The sequence below is a fragment of the Gilbertella persicaria genome (assembly GCF_025201335.1).
Source record: "Gilbertella persicaria strain CBS 190.32 chromosome Unknown B0P05scaffold_1, whole genome shotgun sequence".
Classification (NCBI taxonomy): domain Eukaryota; kingdom Fungi; phylum Mucoromycota; class Mucoromycetes; order Mucorales; family Choanephoraceae; genus Gilbertella; species Gilbertella persicaria.
Genome location: NW_026251962.1, coordinates 448315 through 466865, shown reverse-complemented (window position 1 = coordinate 466865; position 18551 = coordinate 448315). Strand labels below are relative to the sequence as shown.

The 18551-nt window shown below is 36.1% G+C and overlaps 12 protein-coding genes across 12 annotated transcripts; 8 read left to right on the top strand and 4 right to left on the bottom strand.

The window, feature by feature from the left end:
• Positions 1–458: 458 nt before the first annotated feature.
• On the bottom strand, positions 459–2123 carry B0P05DRAFT_593106 (uncharacterized protein; the record flags this gene model as incomplete). The annotated part of the gene is made up of 2 exons (XM_051583037.1): positions 459–2012; positions 2060–2123. 2 exons carry the CDS (start codon positions 2121–2123, stop codon positions 670–672), a joined length of 1407 nt encoding a protein of 468 aa, XP_051439742.1. The 3' UTR covers positions 459–669.
• Positions 2124–2832: 709 nt separating this feature from the next.
• On the top strand, positions 2833–4315 carry B0P05DRAFT_582648 (stearoyl-CoA desaturase; the record flags this gene model as incomplete). The annotated part of the gene is made up of 3 exons (XM_051582192.1): positions 2833–3233; positions 3291–3522; positions 3578–4315. 3 exons carry the CDS (start codon positions 2833–2835, stop codon positions 4313–4315), a joined length of 1371 nt encoding a protein of 456 aa, XP_051439741.1.
• Positions 4316–5168: 853 nt separating this feature from the next.
• On the top strand, positions 5169–7103 carry B0P05DRAFT_521313 (uncharacterized protein). Its single transcript, XM_051575862.1, has 5 exons — positions 5169–5242; positions 5299–5460; positions 5510–5833; positions 5912–6232; positions 6280–7103. The coding sequence occupies exons 1-5, from the start codon at positions 5215–5217 to the stop codon at positions 7035–7037; spliced, it is 1593 nt and encodes a 530-aa protein (XP_051439740.1). The 5' UTR covers positions 5169–5214; the 3' UTR covers positions 7038–7103.
• A 588-nt stretch (positions 7104–7691) lies between these two features.
• B0P05DRAFT_521310 (uncharacterized protein) lies at positions 7692–8841 on the top strand. The gene is made up of 4 exons (XM_051575861.1): positions 7692–7918; positions 7963–8059; positions 8107–8372; positions 8420–8841. Exons 1-4 carry the CDS (start codon positions 7745–7747, stop codon positions 8519–8521), a joined length of 639 nt encoding a protein of 212 aa, XP_051439739.1. The 5' UTR covers positions 7692–7744; the 3' UTR covers positions 8522–8841.
• Positions 8842–8975: 134 nt separating this feature from the next.
• B0P05DRAFT_582645 (copper fist DNA binding domain-containing protein) lies at positions 8976–10143 on the top strand (the record flags this gene model as incomplete). Its single annotated transcript, XM_051582191.1, has 5 exons — positions 8976–9006; positions 9064–9077; positions 9129–9273; positions 9318–9362; positions 9416–10143. The coding sequence occupies 5 exons, from the start codon at positions 8976–8978 to the stop codon at positions 10141–10143; spliced, it is 963 nt and encodes a 320-aa protein (XP_051439738.1).
• A 56-nt stretch (positions 10144–10199) lies between these two features.
• On the bottom strand, positions 10200–11319 carry B0P05DRAFT_567663 (uncharacterized protein; the record flags this gene model as incomplete). Its single annotated transcript, XM_051581148.1, has 3 exons — positions 10200–10930; positions 10988–11173; positions 11220–11319. 3 exons carry the CDS (start codon positions 11317–11319, stop codon positions 10200–10202), a joined length of 1017 nt encoding a protein of 338 aa, XP_051439737.1.
• Positions 11320–11711: 392 nt separating this feature from the next.
• B0P05DRAFT_582643 (small nuclear ribonucleoprotein F) lies at positions 11712–12147 on the top strand (the record flags this gene model as incomplete). Its single annotated transcript, XM_051582190.1, has 4 exons — positions 11712–11720; positions 11785–11910; positions 11976–12040; positions 12087–12147. 4 exons carry the CDS (start codon positions 11712–11714, stop codon positions 12145–12147), a joined length of 261 nt encoding a protein of 86 aa, XP_051439736.1.
• A 42-nt stretch (positions 12148–12189) lies between these two features.
• B0P05DRAFT_567662 (uncharacterized protein) lies at positions 12190–13143 on the bottom strand (the record flags this gene model as incomplete). The annotated part of the gene is made up of 1 exon (XM_051581147.1): positions 12190–13143. The coding sequence occupies one exon, from the start codon at positions 13141–13143 to the stop codon at positions 12190–12192; it is 954 nt and encodes a 317-aa protein (XP_051439735.1).
• Positions 13144–13165: 22 nt separating this feature from the next.
• Positions 13166–14136, bottom strand: B0P05DRAFT_521289 (uncharacterized protein). The gene is made up of 4 exons (XM_051575860.1): positions 14025–14136; positions 13723–13975; positions 13535–13679; positions 13166–13491 (listed from the first exon to the last, which is right to left on the bottom strand). The coding sequence occupies exons 1-4, from the start codon at positions 14122–14124 to the stop codon at positions 13237–13239; spliced, it is 753 nt and encodes a 250-aa protein (XP_051439734.1). The 5' UTR covers positions 14125–14136; the 3' UTR covers positions 13166–13236.
• A 232-nt stretch (positions 14137–14368) lies between these two features.
• On the top strand, positions 14369–15248 carry B0P05DRAFT_521288 (uncharacterized protein). The gene has a single exon (XM_051575859.1). It carries the CDS (start codon positions 14809–14811, stop codon positions 15037–15039), a length of 231 nt encoding a protein of 76 aa, XP_051439733.1. The 5' UTR covers positions 14369–14808; the 3' UTR covers positions 15040–15248.
• An 8-nt stretch (positions 15249–15256) lies between these two features.
• Positions 15257–15641, top strand: B0P05DRAFT_521287 (uncharacterized protein). Its single transcript, XM_051575858.1, has one exon. It carries the CDS (start codon positions 15295–15297, stop codon positions 15604–15606), a length of 312 nt encoding a protein of 103 aa, XP_051439732.1. The 5' UTR covers positions 15257–15294; the 3' UTR covers positions 15607–15641.
• Positions 15642–17302: 1661 nt separating this feature from the next.
• B0P05DRAFT_521286 (uncharacterized protein) lies at positions 17303–18549 on the top strand. Its single transcript, XM_051575857.1, has 3 exons — positions 17303–17807; positions 17848–18080; positions 18121–18549. The coding sequence occupies exons 1-3, from the start codon at positions 17373–17375 to the stop codon at positions 18374–18376; spliced, it is 924 nt and encodes a 307-aa protein (XP_051439731.1). The 5' UTR covers positions 17303–17372; the 3' UTR covers positions 18377–18549.
• The last annotated feature ends 2 nt before the right edge of the window (positions 18550–18551 follow it).

Here is an 18551-nt window from a genome sequence, read left to right as displayed (position 1 = left end):
GAAAGCGCTAAGAATAGGCTGAAGATAGCTTAAAAGCATAAAATGAGAAGAGCTCAGAAATAATTGAGGTTTGAAGAATCTTTATCAGAGATACTGATTAGTTGAAACAAAAATATAAAACGAAAAGAAAGAATTATTTCTCGTTGTCTTTTTGTTCTTTTCTAAAGAAAAATGGCGAAAGTGGATGAAAATAATACAAAAAGATAAAAGAAAAGACAAGTCGAAAATGAAAAGATGTGACTCAGAAGATACACGGTTGGGTTTAAACTGCAATATCAAGTCCAGACTGTGACCAGATCAAGGGACGATTGTATAGCAATAACAATGATTTGGTTTCATACGCACACTCTAGTGCCCGCATAAACAATTGGCCACCTTTGCATAGATGCGTTCAAAGCGAAGAAGATGATAGCTCAAATAACATTTGATAAGCACAAATAAGAGAATTTATTTACCTAACATGCCTTTTTCACCTGGTCATATCTATAAATCTATAATATTACTTTATAGGTATGCTTTTTCTTTATGACTTTTATAGACTAATTGTATAGACCAAGTGATAATAACCATGCTTTTGAAGTATGTACAAATTTAGTAAAGTGCACAAACTCGAAAAATGGGGTTTTGTAATACTCTTTATCAATAAAAAAAAATCGCGTGATTACTTATTTAATCATCCACCAAAGTTCTCCAAGTTTCCAAATGGCCTCTTAACTTGTTGACATGCTGATCAATTTGATCAGGCTTTTGAATCTTGAGTTCATTCAAATAACGTTTGATAGCAATAGCTGCTTCGTCAGACTTTCCACGCACCATTGCCTTTTGATTAGCAAATGTCTTGTAGAGATAGTTATGAATCCAGTCAATATGAGCCTCAGTATAGCCTAATTTTCGATAAGCATCATGCTCTTTTTTACGCCAGAAATGGGCAAACGAGTCTTTAATATCCAGATTCTTAAAATCAATATCTTGGATTTTGTTTGTTGCCTGTGCAGCAGCATTGGAGACTTTAGACATCGCTGAATGAATACTACGAGAGTGAGCCATTGACTTGGAAGACGAATGCCAGTCTTCAGAAAGAGAACTAGCAGCTGATTTGATTGATTCAGTAGCATGTTTAGTGATATATTTGGGCTTTTTGATTTGATCAATGTGCAACATATGATACAGGCGAGCTTGGAGGTTTCTTAGAGAAGTTCGAATACGTTCCCAAAAGCCTTGACAACAACACTTGGCATATTCGTACCAATTTTTAGCATGTTCTTTGGCCTGGCCAGTATATTCCAGACCGAATATTTTGAAACCATAGACATCTTTCTTGATGGAGTCAAGCACATTACTGACTTGTTCTTTTTTCATTTGTGTCTTTTCAGAAATAGACTGTGCCAAACTGTCAACCCATGCGCTATCACCCAGCTTTTGAAGGTCTGTGTTTTCTATGCTTGTACGGACTTGTTCGGCAACATTTTGGGCTTCTTCTTTCGTCATGCCACCAACGTGTGAGATACGATCAGCAATAGACTGAAACCATTTATTAAAAGAAGAAGAGCCGTCTTCTACATCAGATTTGGCGCGAAGGACGCGTTGATACCAGGTAGGTTGTTGATAATGTGATTCAAACTTGGAATAAGCCTTCTTCCATTCGGCTTCAGTAAGGAGTTTTTGACGAATAGCTTCCGTATGCGCCTTATCAAGTACTTGTTTGACATGTTCTTTGGAGAGCTGCCCCTTCAGTTCTAATTGACGGAGTTGGTGTTTTAAGTTTGTAATGAAACTGTCAACATCATTCTGTGCAAGGTGGGAGTTTTTTTTGAGATCAATATTGAATCCCGAGACAATTTGGTCAACACTGTTACCAAAATATCTTACATTTGCTTCAGCAGCATCTTTATAAGCTTGTGCAATCTCAACAAGGGATTCCTGGCCTTGGTTTTTATCATAGGTAATCTTGTACTTGTCAAAATACGAGCCAAGGGTCTCCTTTGTCCACTCAAACACTTCCTCGGTTCGCACTACGCATAAGTGAGTCGGATATCATTCTCAGAGAAAAAAAACTTACCAATTGCCCAAGAAGAGCCTACAAAAAGCGCAACACATAGATAAATAAACAGTAATATTTTCATAATAATAAAGAAAAAAAGAAAGAAAGAGGCAAATACCAGCTAAAATGAAGTATGTAGTGTTTCGGTCAAATTCAGTTCATACATCATTGTGATCTAATCTTTATTTTTCTGTCTCAGATCATTGTTCCTAATTTGCATTTTTGAAAGAATATACTGTCTTCACATGATTTTGGTGATTTGGGGGTGAAAAGAAGAGAACGCTTACTGCATGTTTTTGGGTGGCCTTTGGTCACACAGACATTGCTTAGCCTAACTTTCGAATGAAATGTTTACACAACGTATTGTACTAATGTGGCATAATTCTCAAGATATGATAGGAACAATAAAATCCATTGTTCTTATCAAAAAAGAAGAAAGCGTAGTTAACCTTTTATGTTTCTGCGGACAAGTTTTGATTTGTTTATATTTATCTATTTGAGCGAATGAAATTCAATTATGTATCTTTTGCTGAAAAAGAAAAAGGGATTAACATAATATATCGTACGCAATTTCCTATTGGATGGTTACACCCCAACGGTGCCCCCATCACCCAACAATTCAGGTTTGAATTTTAAATTTTTTTTTCATATATAAAAGCCATGATAATTCAACATCTATGTCCCGAAAGTTTAGTTCTCTATTGTCCTTATCTTTTTATATATATACTTACTTGTAGAAAACAAAAAAAAAAGAAAGAAAGAACATACATAGAGCAACATAACCAACAACAATGTCTACCACACAAACAATTGCTTCAATTGATCGCACAAAGACGGAGTCTATGAAGCCTCCTCTTCCAAAGACAAAAATGCCTCCTCTCTTTGACCAACCTGTTACCTCAAAGAATTGGACCAAATTCGTCAACTGGCCTCAATCTATCTTGCTTGTTGCTACTCCCTTAATTGCTCTCTATGGTATTTACACAACTACATTGACAAAGAACACTTTGATTTGGGCTATTGTCTACTACTTTATTACTGGTCTCGGTATTACTGCTGGTTATCATCGCATGTGGGCCCATCGTGCCTATCGTGGTACCGATCTTTTACGTTGGCTCTTTTCTTTCGCTGGTGCTGGTGCTGTCGAAGGTTCTGCTTATTGGTGGTCAAGAGGTCACCGTGCTCATCACAGGTATGTAATTATATTTCTTTTATGGAGTGTTTAACAAAAAAAAATTTTCCCTTCTAGATGGACTGATACCGATAAAGACCCTTACAGTGCTCACCGTGGTTTCTTCTTCTCTCACTTTGGCTGGATGTTGGTTCAACGTCCCAAGAACCGTATTGGTTATGCTGATGTTGCTGATCTTAAGGCTGATCCTATCGTTGCTTTCCAACATAAGTACTATCCTTACTTTGCTCTCGGTATGGGTTTCATTTTCCCTACTTTAGTTGCTGGTCTTGGCTGGGGCGATTTCAGAGTAAGTTTAAAATACCGAATGAAGAAGAACATGTTGTGTTAATATGTATCTATAGGGTGGCTTCTACTATTCTGCTGTCCTCCGTCTCGTCTTTGTTCACCATGCCACTTTCTGTGTCAACAGTTTGGCTCACTACTTGGGTGAAACCACTTTTGATGATCACAACACTCCTCGTGATAGTTGGGTTACTGCTATTGTTACTTTGGGTGAAGGTTATCACAATTTCCACCATCAATTCCCTCAAGATTACCGTAACGCTATCAAGTACAACCAATATGATCCTACCAAGTGGTTGATTATTGTTCTTTCCTGGTTCGGTCTTGCCTATGAATTGAAGCAATTCCCCTCTAATGAAGTGACAAAGGGTATCATTTTCATGCAAGAAAAGAAGATTCAAGCTGAAAAGGCTAAATTGAGCTACGGTACTCCTTTGAAAGATTTGCCTATCTATACTTGGGACGAATTCCAATCTCTTGTTTTGAACCAAAACAAAAAGTGGGTTTTGATAGAAGGTGTCCTTTACGATGTTGGAGAATTCATGAAAGAACACCCTGGTGGTATGAAGTATCTTTCTACAGCTGTCGGTAAAGACATGACTACTTCTTTCAATGGTGGTGTCTACAACCATTCTAATGGTGCTCGTAACTTACTCACATCACTTCGTGTTGGTGTTCTCTTAAACGGTATGCAAGTAATGACCGAAGCAGATGCTGCTGCTCCTACTCAAGCCTCTGCTTATGATGATTCACTTGAATATGATACCAAATCCGCTCAATTCTACAAGAACAAGTAGAAAACCCAAAAAAAAACAAATCATTCACTTTAGCATTTCTATATCCATAACATTTTCTTTTTTCTCGTACATATATTATACATTTAAATAAACAATTACATTATGTAAGCTATGAAATTCCCTGTCAAAGTTTTTTTTTTTTTAACTTTCGGAGTGTACTACAGTATTTCTACTTCAAATTCAGACGATGTTAAATTTTTTTTGGACGAATACAATTTTATTTTATTTTTTAAAATGAAGGAAATGAGATTACAAGCAGAGTCCGAGCAAGACATTCCCTTTCAGTATATTAGACACAAAACGATAAATTGTGGAGACAACTTGAGGGACACCAGAGAATAGTACCGATTGAAGTGTGCAGCCTAAAATAATCAATGCATCAACTGAACAAACTCAACCAACCAAAGGAACTTTTACTACTGTCACATTCGTACCTGTATCCCATTTTCCTATGTCTATCCCACAAATATGATGAAAATATCGAAGGCCGCTTGGATGGGAGAAGGAAGACCAGAACCATTTAAGCGAGAGAAAACCAATGCTTAAAAAATATTATAAATTTGGTAAGAGCCTTTTATGAGAGCATTAAAGTTATTCTTATTCAAATTTCTGCTGAAGTATCGCCGTAGCAAACACGGCTTTCTTTTCTTCGGAAAGGATGAAGATCATTACAGGTAAAAAGTCTAAACATAAATTTCTATTCGTCCAAAAAAAATTTAACATCGTCTGAATTTGAAGTAGAAATACTGTATTAAAATGAAAATCCAGTACCACCCCTGTGAGTTAATTTTTTTTGTAATAAAAAAGCTTTCTCTATTTACCCGTTTTTTTCCTTTTATCTTTTTTTTTTTTTTTTTTTTTTTTTCATCTCGAGAATTTAATATTCAGCCTTCCTTCTGATGCAATCAGCTAGCCGAATTTTGAGAGGTAAAAAAAAAACAATAATAAGGAAGAAAAGAATCTGACCAAGATATGATCATTAGCTGCTTCTCGTCAAGCTCCTATTGTACGACGTACCTTTCAACAAACAAGATTAAACTCTACTGTTGCCACTGAAGCACCCAAGAAAGGTTATTCAAAGTGGAAAATTGTAAAGAACACAGCCAAATGGGGTACTGCAGGTTTTGTTGGTTACACTTTTTATTGTAAGTGTGAATTGTATGTTCCAGAACATGATATACTAAACGTGTATAGCCATGTATGAACACCTTCATCCTACCACAAACCCTACTCCTTTTGATCCTAGCAAGAAGACCATTGTTGTTCTCGGTAGTGGCTGGGCTAGTACTTCATTCTTAAAGGCTATCGATACCGAGCTTTATAATGTTGTCGTTGTTTCACCTCGTAACTACTTTTTATTCACACCTCTTTTGCCTTCCTGTACTGTCGGTACTCTTGACTTCCGTTCTCTCGTTGAGCCCATTCGTTTCATTACTCGTCACAAGCTCAGTGAAGTCAAGGTCTATGAAGCTGAATGTACTGATATCGATGCTGAAAAGAAACAAATTACTATTGTCGGTAAGTGATAATGAAAGGAGCGAGAGAATATTTGATTATGTCATGATGATTGGGAATGATATTGACGTTTTACACAAGATAACTCCGAGATCAAAGGTGAGAACGAGACCAGCACCATTCCTTATGACTACTTAGTCATCGGTATTGGTGCTCAAAGTCAGACTTTTGGTATTAAGGGTGTTGAGGAATATGGCTGTTTCCTTAAGGAAGTTTGGGATGCTCAAAAGATTCGTACCAAGTTAATGGATTGTATTGAAACTGCTGCTTTCCCTGGTCAATCTCCCGAGGAAATTGACCGTTTGTTGCATATGGTCGTTGTTGGTGGTGGTCCCACTGGTGTTGAATATGCTGCTGAACTTCACGATTTCTTAGTGGATGACTTGACAGCTTGGTATCCTGGTAATGTATATAAGGAGAAAAAAAAACTGGTCTAATATGATTTGTAGAACTCGCTGGTAAGGTCAAGATTACTCTTGTCGAAGCTTTACCCAACGTTCTTCCTGCTTTCTCTAAACAATTGATTGATTACACCGAATCCACCTTTAAGCAACAAAACATTCAAATCCACACAAAGACCATGGTCAAGGAAGTAAAGGAAAAAGAAATCATTGTCCAAGGTCCCAATGGTGAAAAGGAAGCTATGCCTTACGGTCTCTTGGTCTGGGCCACTGGTAACACATCTCGTCCTTTGGTCAGAAACTTGATGGCGAAGTATCCTGAAGCTCAAAATATCCGTCGTGGTTTGGCTGTTGATGACTGGCTCAGAATGGCCGGTACTCAAGATATTTATGCTCTTGGTGATGCTACTGCTACCAAGTATGCACCCACAGCTCAAGTTGCTGCTCAACAAGGTAAATACCTTGCTCGTGTCTTTGCTCAACTTGCTGCTGTTGAAAAGCACGAAGCCGAATTGGAAAGCGCTACTGATGAAGAAAAGGCAAAGAAGCTTCGTAAGTTGCAAAAGGCTCAAGATATCAAACCTTTCCATTACTCTCACCAAGGTTCCCTTTGTTACATTGGTTCTGATAAGGCTATTGCTGATTTACCTCTTGGTCCCGGTAACTTGGCCTCTGGTGGTGTTGCTACTTATGCTTTCTGGCGATCTGCTTATATCTCCAACTTGTTCTCTGTCCGTAACAAGTGGTTGGTCATTACTGACTGGACAAAGAAGACCCTTTGGGGCCGTGATATTTCTAGAGAGTAGATTGCTTTCATTATTACATTCCTTTTTGCATTATAAGATAAATTCCAGGATTTTTTTAATTTATTTCAGCTATTTTTGTGAAGTCCATTACTCGATCAACACTTGACTTCACCTCTCGAAACCTTGAGGAGATAATAGTTGTGATGTTTGTTTGATGAAAAAAACAAAAAACAACAATGAGCATGGCTGCCTTTGGCATCAATCACAGCTTAATATTGGTCGGTCATATTGTCGATTAAGCATGTAGTAGTATGAATGTGATGATTTGAAGCAGTTATACAATTAACAAGATAGTAGTATTCAACTACTTCCTCGTATCTGTGTAAGTATTTTACATAGTCTGGTTAATATATGTTACTCTTCTATTCCCTGCTCTTTATTATAGCTAATGTAAGTGGCAATATAAACATTACTTATTTTTTTTGATAAAGTGTAAGGTACTCTATACAATATTAAATCTATGTATTCATATAAAATAGGAAAAACTTACTCAGTTGTACAATAAAGACATTGGTTTGTTTTCATGTCAAAGTATGCATTCAAGTGAGCTTAATGAAATACCCTTAAAAGGAATTTTCAAAAAACAAATGACCCAAAACATTCGCGTACTATAGATGCATGATTACATGAATGCGTAAGGGCTATTTATTATGGTTTGTTGTTGTTGTTGTTGTTGTTATTCTTTTCTTTTCTCTTTCTAATACAAAATGCAGCATAAACGCCCTTTACCTCCTACACCCAATACCAGCACGAAATATAAAAATGTAAATGATGCAATCCAGTCATTATTATCAGACACTAGTTATGATGACTTGACGGACAGAGAAAGAAAATGGTACAGCGATCTCGCGAACTGCCACAAAACATTAGAGCAGAAAGATGTAAGTAGTCTATAAAATATGCTTATGATTCTCATTCTTGTTAGTCTGTCATCAACAACTTAAAGACAATAGTTGTCGAATGGAAAAGAAAAGCCATTGAATTTGAAAACGCATATAAAGAAACAAAACAATTATTTGAAGGTAAACATTGCATTACACGTATTTTGTAGCTTACGCGATTTGTAAAGAGCGTGAAAAGTTTCTCATTAAACAACATGAAGCAGAAATAGAAGCCATTACAAAAATTCAAACAGAACAGTTCAATGATAACCTTGAAGTAGTACTTCAGCTAGAAAAAGAAAACCAACTTCTGCGGTCTCGCTTAAATGAAGATAATGACATATTAGACGATAGAATACAAATCCATCACTACCAACAACAATTGCCTAATTCTGAAAATACAGGAAATGACATGTCTAGTGGTAGTACGAGTCAGCTGTGTAACACTGCAGAGGTAAATAAACTTTACAAAGTGTATTCATCGCTAACCTTTCTTGCTAGATTGCTAATAGAACTGCGAAGGAACAACCAAAAGAAAACTCAGATGATTTGATTCAAAGAATTAATGTAAGTTATTATGTATACAAAACAGATAAATATTGACAACATCACTTAGGATATGGTTATTGCGATAGAGGGCACATTACACCAACTAAACCATAGCCAAAATGATTCAGCAACACCGCCTTTAGTTTCCTCTGATAGTTCTTCTGATGAATCGTCTACTGATGATCCAGAACAACTAATAAGAGCCCATAAGAAAAAGCGCTCAATAAGAAATAGTCCTAATGCTTTGCTGAAAATAGAACAAGTTGACGGAAACCAAGACTACCTTTTAGGCGAGCATTATTGGGCAGATAATAAAATGACGCAACCGATACTTTCTTCACATTAAATAAAACATCTTTGTTCATTTTGAGAGACCACTTGATGCATGTAGCCCAGAGTACCTCCAATGCACACAGATCTAGGCTCCGCTTACACACAATAACAAAAAAAAAAAACCTGGCCCTGTTGCAAAAAAAAAAAAAAAGAAAAAACTTCTTTTACATATCCAATGCTTATCAACGGTGAGAAATGGGCCTGTGGTAAATAATGAAATAGTAAAACAAGATTGAATTCTGACTGAATTGTTCTTATTTTAGAGACGTGTATTAAAGTATATTCTATTTTAATGCTACGAAAGCGTATCTAATACTTTTTTGTTTAGGGTCATAGAGCTACTCACTGCAAACACACAGATCGCAAACTGATCTTTATAAAAAGAAAAGGAAGGCCTTCAACTCAGTGTAGTCGTTGTAGAGAACTCAGAGTAGTTCGACAACTACACGTCAAGTGCGACTGTGAAAAGCAAGGTAAGAAAAAAAATATAGACTATACCCAAATAACAATCAGTTAGACTCCAAAGTGAAAAAAAATTTAAATGTGAATGCTACTTCTATTAGTAAGACCCAATCATATTCCATATTGCTAATAGCATTAATTCCAATCCATTAGCCATCAAGAAGAGACGAAAATTAGAAGTATTGCGACCTATTGCACCTAAACAAGAAACTGAATCCATCAGTTGTTGTTCCAAGAATTCAATATCATCATCTGTTCAACATACACCCTCACCACCAGCAGTAGATATTTTACAACCATCCATAGCATCACCGTTACCACTACAACTGTCTTCTTCACTCCCGTTACCATCGCAACCATCTTCGCCGTCTTGTTCTTCAGTACCATCCCTACCGCAACAAACACCATCCTGTTGTTCTCAAAAGACACCAGCGCCAGCACCATCCTGTTGTTCTAAAAAACCAAGCAACCAAACAGCAGAAGAGGAAGTGGAAAAGATTCATGAATTGGCTTTAAAGCCAGTGCCATTACCAAATATACCACCACCTACTTCCTGCTGTGGACCCGCATTGAAAAATCAACAAGGGGAAACCATTCGAGTCGTAACATGTCGCTGTGGTGATTCATGTGCCTGTATTGGTTGCGACGCACATCCTTCGCGTGCCATGAAGGAAGGTACAAATGATGTCTATATTGGGTTTGATAGTAGAAAAAGACTATCGATATCTTCTTTTTTATCCCCAAGGCAAGATCAAGTTCAACAAGAACCTTCTTCTATCTTGTTAGAAAATGGTATTTCGCTCTGTGGATGTGGGTGTTCAAAGACACTTGAAGAATGCCCAGGTTGCTTTGAAGGCTTTTTGTGTTCTTCAAATAAATAAAATCATGCAGGACATTGAGATTTATTATTATCATAGCCAAATACAAGATTAGGATTTTATTTGTAACGTCTATTGCTACTGTTTGATTTGCTATGATTAGGAGAAGGAGATCTAGGTGGGCAATAAGGTTGCTGTTGTGGTATTTGTAACTGTTGTTGGTTATAATAAAACTGCTGCTGCTGTTGTTGTTGGTATGGATCATAATACATAGCATTGGCAGATAATGGTCTTGGTTGTTGATGTTGTTGCATCATCATCTTTTTCTGCTGTTGTTCTAATTGTTGGAAACTGATATTGTGTGATCCTGGTTCAGGTAGCCTACTAAGTAAACCCTCAATCTTTACATTCGAGGTATCTATCTTGGGCTTTCCTCTTTTTAAGTCTGCTTTTTCTTGTTCTAATTGTTTTAGTAAGTCCATGCCAGACATACTCTTGTTCTGTTGATGGTAATGAGGTTGAAAAGAAGCACGGTGATGTCTATACTGTTGCTGTTGTTGCATATATTGGAATTGTGCTAATTGTGCTTGATGTTGCTGCTGTTGATAATGAAGCTGTTGAAGATGACTACCCTCAACAAGTGTCAATACAGGACCAGCATTTGGATCAGAAACAAGTGCTCTATCATCGTCATCATCATATACTTCCTGGCTATGATAAGTAGTATTCTGGTTGTAATATAAAGGTACATCGTCATCTTGATCGTCCTGGTAATATATATTCGTCATGCCTTTATGAACTCCTTCTTTCCCCTCATTCCCCTTTCCTTCCTCTTTCTCTTCTTCCTCTTCTGTTTAAAATTCGTACATAAATAGGTGTGTCTAGAACAAGGCGATTTATCACTTACCATCATCACTTGGTAAAGGTTGACTCTTCTTTACTGGCTTGGGATGATTAGATCTCAGAGCCACTTTAGCACGAGGTTTTGATTCAGTATCAGAATCATCGTCAGAGTCTTCTTCTTCATCTTCGTCTTCATCATCACTAGGCACAATTTGTTTATTGCGGGTCTTTTTGTTCGAGGCAGGACGATCTATAAAATTATTCATTAATTTGGCTATTAAATAATTATAGCTTACCATTCTTGGGAAGTATGTTACTCTTGACAGTAGAAGAAGGTACATCCAAATTCAATGAAAGATGAGTGTTGAAATCAATAGTAAGATTGTCAATTGACATGATAAAGAATAAAGAGAGAAGAGAGAAAAGAAAAAAAAAGGAACAAACAGGATTTATATTGGCTTATTTGACGTGCATCTATTTTATTTTTATATCCATGTAAGGAGGAGATTGAAGGAGTTTTTATATTTGCTTGCTTTAAGATTACACAACAACGTTTTAATTATTATTTATAGAAATAGAATTTGTTTGTTTTGACTATAATGTTGTGAGAAACATGCAGTGTGTCAAGACAAGGGCTTATTTTTATAATTGCCTTTTTTTCTTTGGAGTCCTTGTTTTTGATTGTTTCCAGTATGCAAGCCTATGAAATAGCTATGATTCGTGACGTAGCTTGAATAATCGCGAAGAAATTTTTCATTGATTTTTTTTTTTCTTTTTTCTCTAGTTCAATGTCTGCTGTAAGTCAGAGTAGATCTTCCTGTCAGGAACCTCTTGATCAAGTCACTCATACTCTTCTTATAGTTTGTTCCCGTTAACCCTAAACCTTTCCTTAACGACCTTACTGGTAAACCTGTTGCTGTCAAGTTGAAGTGGGGTGGTGAATATCAAGGCTATCTTGTCTCTGTTGATAACTATATGAACCTTCAGGTAAAAAAAAAAGAAGCAATAACGTGTTTGCTTGTTTGTAGCGCGTTTAACCTTGGATTTCTTAGTTGGCCAATACAGAAGAGTTTCAAAATGGTGTTTCTGTTGGTACACTTGGCGAAGTCTTGATTAGGTATTTATAGATATACATGTATAGATTTAGTAAACTATTTATTTAGATGCAACAATGTCCTTTATATTCGTGGAGTAGAAACAGATAGTGATGTAAAGATGGAATAGAGAAAAAATAAATGAAATATATATTGTGTATTGAGATGGTATTCAGCAATCAGAAGATTTTTTATTACGCAAGACCATGGCATTCGTAGGTTGTTGAGCCATGACAATTTTTTTTGCAGACATAAAAGTCGAATTTTTAAACCAAGAAGATATAAACGAAAGTTTGACACGGAGAGAGACAGGCAAAGTAGACGAAAGTTTGAATTCATTGGTTTGAATGGTCTGAATAGGCCATGACTTTAGCTCTGTCATTTGATGTCGAACACCTACAACTTGACTTTCTACCATGACTTCATAAAGTGTAAGTCGCCAAGATCCACCTGTCTTTACCCAATCATAGAAATCAATTGTAGCTTCTGCTTTGTCTTTCATTCGTTTTAATGTAGGCTTTGATACTGACTTGAGTACGTTATAAGCAAGGTGAAGTCGATCCATTGGGCTGGCTTCTAATACGCTGCATTTGTTCTTCATTTGGTTGATAATTTCTCGTGTCAGATAGCCATAGTCTTTATTTAATCTGACATTCATCACAAGTGACTTTGTTGGCTTGTCAAAGATCTCGAAGCCTGTGAATTCAGGTGGTCTAAGGTGGTGTTTTTTAATTTCTCGGTCTATGGTTTCTATCAACTCTTCCACTGTACTCCATTTCGTACTAAAATCAGAGCCACGTTCAATTAGAATGCGTCCAAGGATAGAAATATGAGGTTGTGTATTATGTGCTTGGTTAGGACCAAATTCGACAAATGTTTTATCTTGGTATGCTTGAAGAGAAGTCTGTATGGGTGTACCAGGGTTAGGTTCTAAATACAGCACAAGAGAACGACGAGCTTCTCGAAGTCTATGAGGTGCTGGTGTGATCTCGGACGACGAGTTCATTTTAAAGCCTTCAAGTTTAAACTCTGTAAAATCGGGAACATCCTCATTATCGTGTTTATCGTGTTTGCCTGCTGGCGCACTGATAGTTGACCGAGTATCTATGACTTCGGGAAAAGGCATCTAGGAGAGAAGAAAAAGGAAATAGAGCAAAAGTTTTTTTTTATTAGTGTTTTTTTTTCTTATGCTACACAAGAACGAGGAGCATTTTTTTTTTCAATCAACTTTTTGAACAGGATTAGTAGTTGACTTTCTTTTCAATGACATGAGTTGTTCTTGAACAAGTCTGTAGAAATGATCAAACCAAGCATTGAAAATAGCTTGCATTTGTTGAAGACGAGCATCAACCAAATGCTTGTTGCTTAAATACAAGCAAGGAACAATGAAGGCGGAGATGATAAAAAAGGGAATTAGAATACGACTTGCTACATAAGCTGATATTTGATAAATCGTAAAGAATACAACCAACCACTAGACGCATATCAGAGTGATATCACATTGGATACAAACATACCTTAACACTCTTCTTTGTGTCTCTTACCAGGATAATGCGGACCAAAGCATGAAACAAAGCATCTCCTACTTCTGCAACTACAGTAGCATAATGGACTACATTTTCCTTGCTGAATGCATTCAAACTTTGTCTTTCCAATAGAGGACTAATTCAAATATAAGCCAAATAAAAATAGACATGCATATTACCTGAAAGGATTAGTGACTGTACTACGATCAGCAATAATTGTCTGGTAAAACTTGACAAGTTGAACCCAAGCAAGACAAATGGCACTCATAAAAGTCAAGATACCAAACACAATTTGTAACAAAGAATGACGGTGAGTCAATAAGATAAAACCAACCAAAGTAATCATAATGATGCCTGATCGAACCGGGTTTTCCCATGTAAGAATGCGTAATATTTCTTTTTCCATGTTTTTCACTGTTTCATTTCTTTGTACTATCAGTATAAAGTTAACTTGCATATATGCATGTATATATGTGCTTACTGTTTGTGTTCTTTGCAAATGTTCTTGTCGTGCCAGTACTGCTTGCTTCACTGTTATTTATGCTAGAAATTTGATTGTCTTGCATCATATCAATAGCCATTTGTTGGTTCAACAAAAAGAAAAAAGAAAGAAAGAAAAAAACTGGGCGGAAACCACAAAATTTTATGCAGCAAACATGAAAAATCCAACGCGCCAGAATTGATCAATCAGCAGTCCTTCTTTGAATCCAAAGCATCTATGTGCCTAAGGTAATCTACGTCATTCTTCATCTATTATATGCGAAACACAAGTAATCTATGAAGGCCATTTACATTCAAGGCATTCCATGTCAGGGCTTAGACAGCCTCGAATATCTCTACTTGCTGCATAAAAGAAGCGCGAATAAACTGATAATGTTTGGCCCAATAATAATCCTTGAGTAAAATTGATAAAAAGTAAGCACTTGAATGGAGGCTCTGATGCGACAAAATGACGATTTACATCTCCTGTGCAAGACAAGTTATAAAGCTTTGATGCTTCTTCGCGTTGAGATTAGTTTGACTTCTAAAGAAGCAAGTGAGGTCTAAAGCTGTGATTGTGAGACAAGAATCATCTATGGCATTTCATGTTCTCATATACTTTCAAGACTGAACAGATCATTGAATTTAAAGGACTTTTCGAGAAGACGGTAATTGTCAGAAGAAGAACAAAAAGCTACTGAAAGCAAGAATGAAGATCCCAGTGATTTTGGAAGAAGACGCTGAGCAAGAATTGCGCATAGATCTCACAAAGACAGCCTCTTACAATGAAAGCCGAAGAAAAAAAAGCATCTTTTGATGAAGGTACTTCTTGTGACTACGGTGCTGCTTATACAAAGAGACGAACAAAAGAACAACTCATTCTTTCTTTCACAGTACATCCCTCAATCATAAAAGGCAATATCATCGATGTTTATGATCCTCGCCCCCATGGTCATTGCGGCTTTAGAGCTGCGGCATATTTCCTGCATGGTAAAAATCATACTTCCCTGCAGTGAAAGCTGCTACGCTCAAAAGATTTGAAAAAAATAAAGACATGTATGTCAATTTTCTTGGGATGGATATAGATGTCCTCACACTTGCGATTACTAGATCTATTGATCTAAAAGTGAACGAAGCAAAGCAAAGCGACAAGCGCTATTTTGAACTAGGCGATGGTGACTATTTGGCAGACAGTAGTAGTCATCGCTTAGCCAAGAAAGCGAGCGTAAGGTTCTGGTTTTCCTCTCCAGACTACGCTCAAGCATTAGCTGATGCTTACTGTTAACCAGTTTATATCTATCCTTCTGCTGATGATCTTTCCTCTGGTAGTATTCCTCTTACCTCCCTTCCCTTGGATCTACCAAAAAACCAAAACCAAAAGCCTACACCAATTCATTTTCAGCTTGTTAATGATATTTATTGGTGTGCTCTCAAGTTTGTTTATTCGCATAACCAACTGCCCAAAATCAATCTGTTGTATTTCCATAGCCAAGCCAACGAAGATGCTTTTAAGAAATACGGGAACAAATGGGGCCTATCCCCAAAAAGAAAACTCAAAAACACCATTCCTTCTGAAGTCATAAGAATCGATGACTAAAAACCGAACTACTTTTTTTTTATTACTATCATCACTTATAAAATACTATATACAATAAAAGTATGAGTATCACTTAAGATAAAATACATGAATAAGGCTTTGTTTTTGAGTTTTCTTGGGAACTACTGTTTTTTGTTTGGGGGTTATAAGTGCTTAAAACGGTTGTCCCCTCAAAAACTTTTACAATCATACTCTTGAATAATTTTTAGTTCCATTTGGCACATCTAATATGCTTTTGATCCCCAATTTATGCCTTTGTTGAGCACCAAGACTATAATAAGATCTTGGTTTATACACTGACTTTCCTCACAACTCATTTTTGAATAAAATTGATAAGCATAATAGCACCAAAAGTATATTGGCAGCCCGCTGCAGGTGCGAATGTTTTTCAAAATAAACCATCATTTCTGCCTTCTAATCCCCCTTTTTTTTGATTTCTTATGCTTAAGCATACATAAAAGAGCATATTTATGCAGAAATATAGCAAGTTCTGGAAAAGCCAAAAATCATCATTCTGCCCTTATGATCTCCTTTACGAAATCTTCAATTTTCACTATTTTGCGATTTGTGAGCGACAGAGACACTGTAGACATGAGATGCCTTGGTACGAATTGCTTATCTAGGTCTATAAAGTACCCTCAAAGTGTTGGATTTGCAAAAGTACTATAAAAAGTATGCGTTGCGGCTCAAAAACGGAAAACACGTTTTTGGAGGATAGCTCAAAATTTTATGAACAAACATACTGTGTTTTTTACACCATTAGATGCGTCTTTGTTGTATGTATCAGCTTTGTTAATACATCTCTCTAACATCTCTTCGTTTTCAGACAATTTTAATCCATCATTTCTTTTGAATTTCTAAATTCCTTCATTTTTTGGATTTTAACTTTTGACATAAGAATGCTAATTTAAACTCAGATTTTCTTTAGAGGGGACATTTCACTTACATCAAGCTTTAAAGCATTATGAATAAAATCCTATATGACAACACTATCCAGTACTATCTAAATAAAGACATTCTAACTAAATATATACTTAAATTTTGATCCTTATTATCATTTTCTGACTTATTTTCAGTTTTTCTATCCATCTTTCAATTGTTTCTTTGTACATCTTCGATTTCCATTTCATTAGTTTCAATAAAGACATTTTGTTCTTGTCTTTTTCAATGCTAGTTGTTCAATGATAAAGTTTCTTTCAATACCAAAAAAGAAGAATTCCTCATCAAATACCTCAACAATTGATGTTCTATTTTCTTTTTTTTTTTTTTTTTAAAAAAGCTCACTACCAAAAAAAAAAAGACACTATCCTCTCTTTCATTGATACGCTGACCAGCTAAATAGTTTATCTTACAAGAAATGAATCACCTCGCTCATTCCTTTGTTCTTCAGCTATTTCTTAAACCTGGTTCATGCTTGATCAAATGGTTATCTCTCTTTCGTGAAATCCCCTTTTTTATATCTTTTATGCCTCTATTTTATTGTCTTTCCGTGAAACTAGCTTTTTTAAAAACGATGGATTCATTGGCCGTCATTCTATTTAAAAGCAACTGCTTACAAAAAAAAAAAAAGAAAAATAGCTGTCTTTTTTTAGGCGACAAATGTAACATACACTACTCGTGCTTCTTGCCATATAAACTCAGTTACTTTTTCCCTGGACACAATGACCTTTTTATTTCTCCTACATGTGATTTTCTCTTTTTCTTTTGTTTGTTTTATGTGCATTTCTTTTTCTTTCTTTATAAAAAAGAAAAATGCCCTTTTCAAATAGACAGTCTTATTTGAACAACAATAATGCTTTTGATCTTACTTGGCGAAACTATCTTCCCTCTTTGTCTGAATTCAACTGTTGTTGTCTAAGACAAAAGGGAATCCAACTTGAAGACGATCCTATTATTGAACCCGTCTATTATAACGATCATAGTCTCTATAGAGGAGAATCCCTGGAGAGCTACCTAAATAACCCTAGAGACTGGGAATTTGAGTCAGTCTTGGGTCAAAGTGATTTTTTGACTCGAAATCCTTTTATAAGAAAGAAATCACATCGAAAGAAGCATCGAGAAAGATCTGCTGTCATGGAAACAGATATGGAAGACGGTGATATTGCTGGTTATGAGCTGTATGATGATGCTGAATTCTTGGGTGACGATCAAATTGCTCATTTGGCTTATCACAGGTCAAATTCACAGGTAACATAAATGAATTTATTCTTATTATTCATCAAATCAGGTGATGAACCCATATGGTCAAGATGAACCAGCCTTTTATGCAGCCAGAATAATGCCTGATATAAACTTGACAACAGCAGAAGGCTCAAAATCTTTGGTTATTGATGAATCAACACAATCCCTATTGAATCAAAAACTAGACTATATCAAAAAGAATATGGCACAAATGAACCAAGAAGAAGACGATTTATTTGAAAGAAATACATTGAATACATTATGTCCTCCTGAAGAAAGGTAATTATATACTTGCATAACAAAGCTAATTCAAGAATAGACATCCAACTGGAATATCAGATATTGACTCAGTTGCAAGTGAAGCATTAGAAGTCTATGAAAATACACATCAGCATCAATTAGAGCAAGACACAAGGCGATATTCTGATGAATTACACCTTCCATCTCATGTCGATAATACCCCTTTTGTATCTGACCAACACCCTTTTAGCTATTTCAATGAACAAAATGTAAATAGCGATAGTCTAAATGTACAAACAGTTTTCAATCTCGGTAGAAAATGGCTAGGTGTCTAAATTATTGCCTTCAACATTTTTTTGGCCTCTTTTGGAATTTGTGTAATGAGAAATAAAATGACACATTTCGCTCATCATTTTTCTTTGCGTTGTTATTGTTCATTGCCTGTAAAATAATTCGAGTTTGACGTGAATGTAACAGTTTGTAGCCATGACGTAATTGTCAAAAACCTAT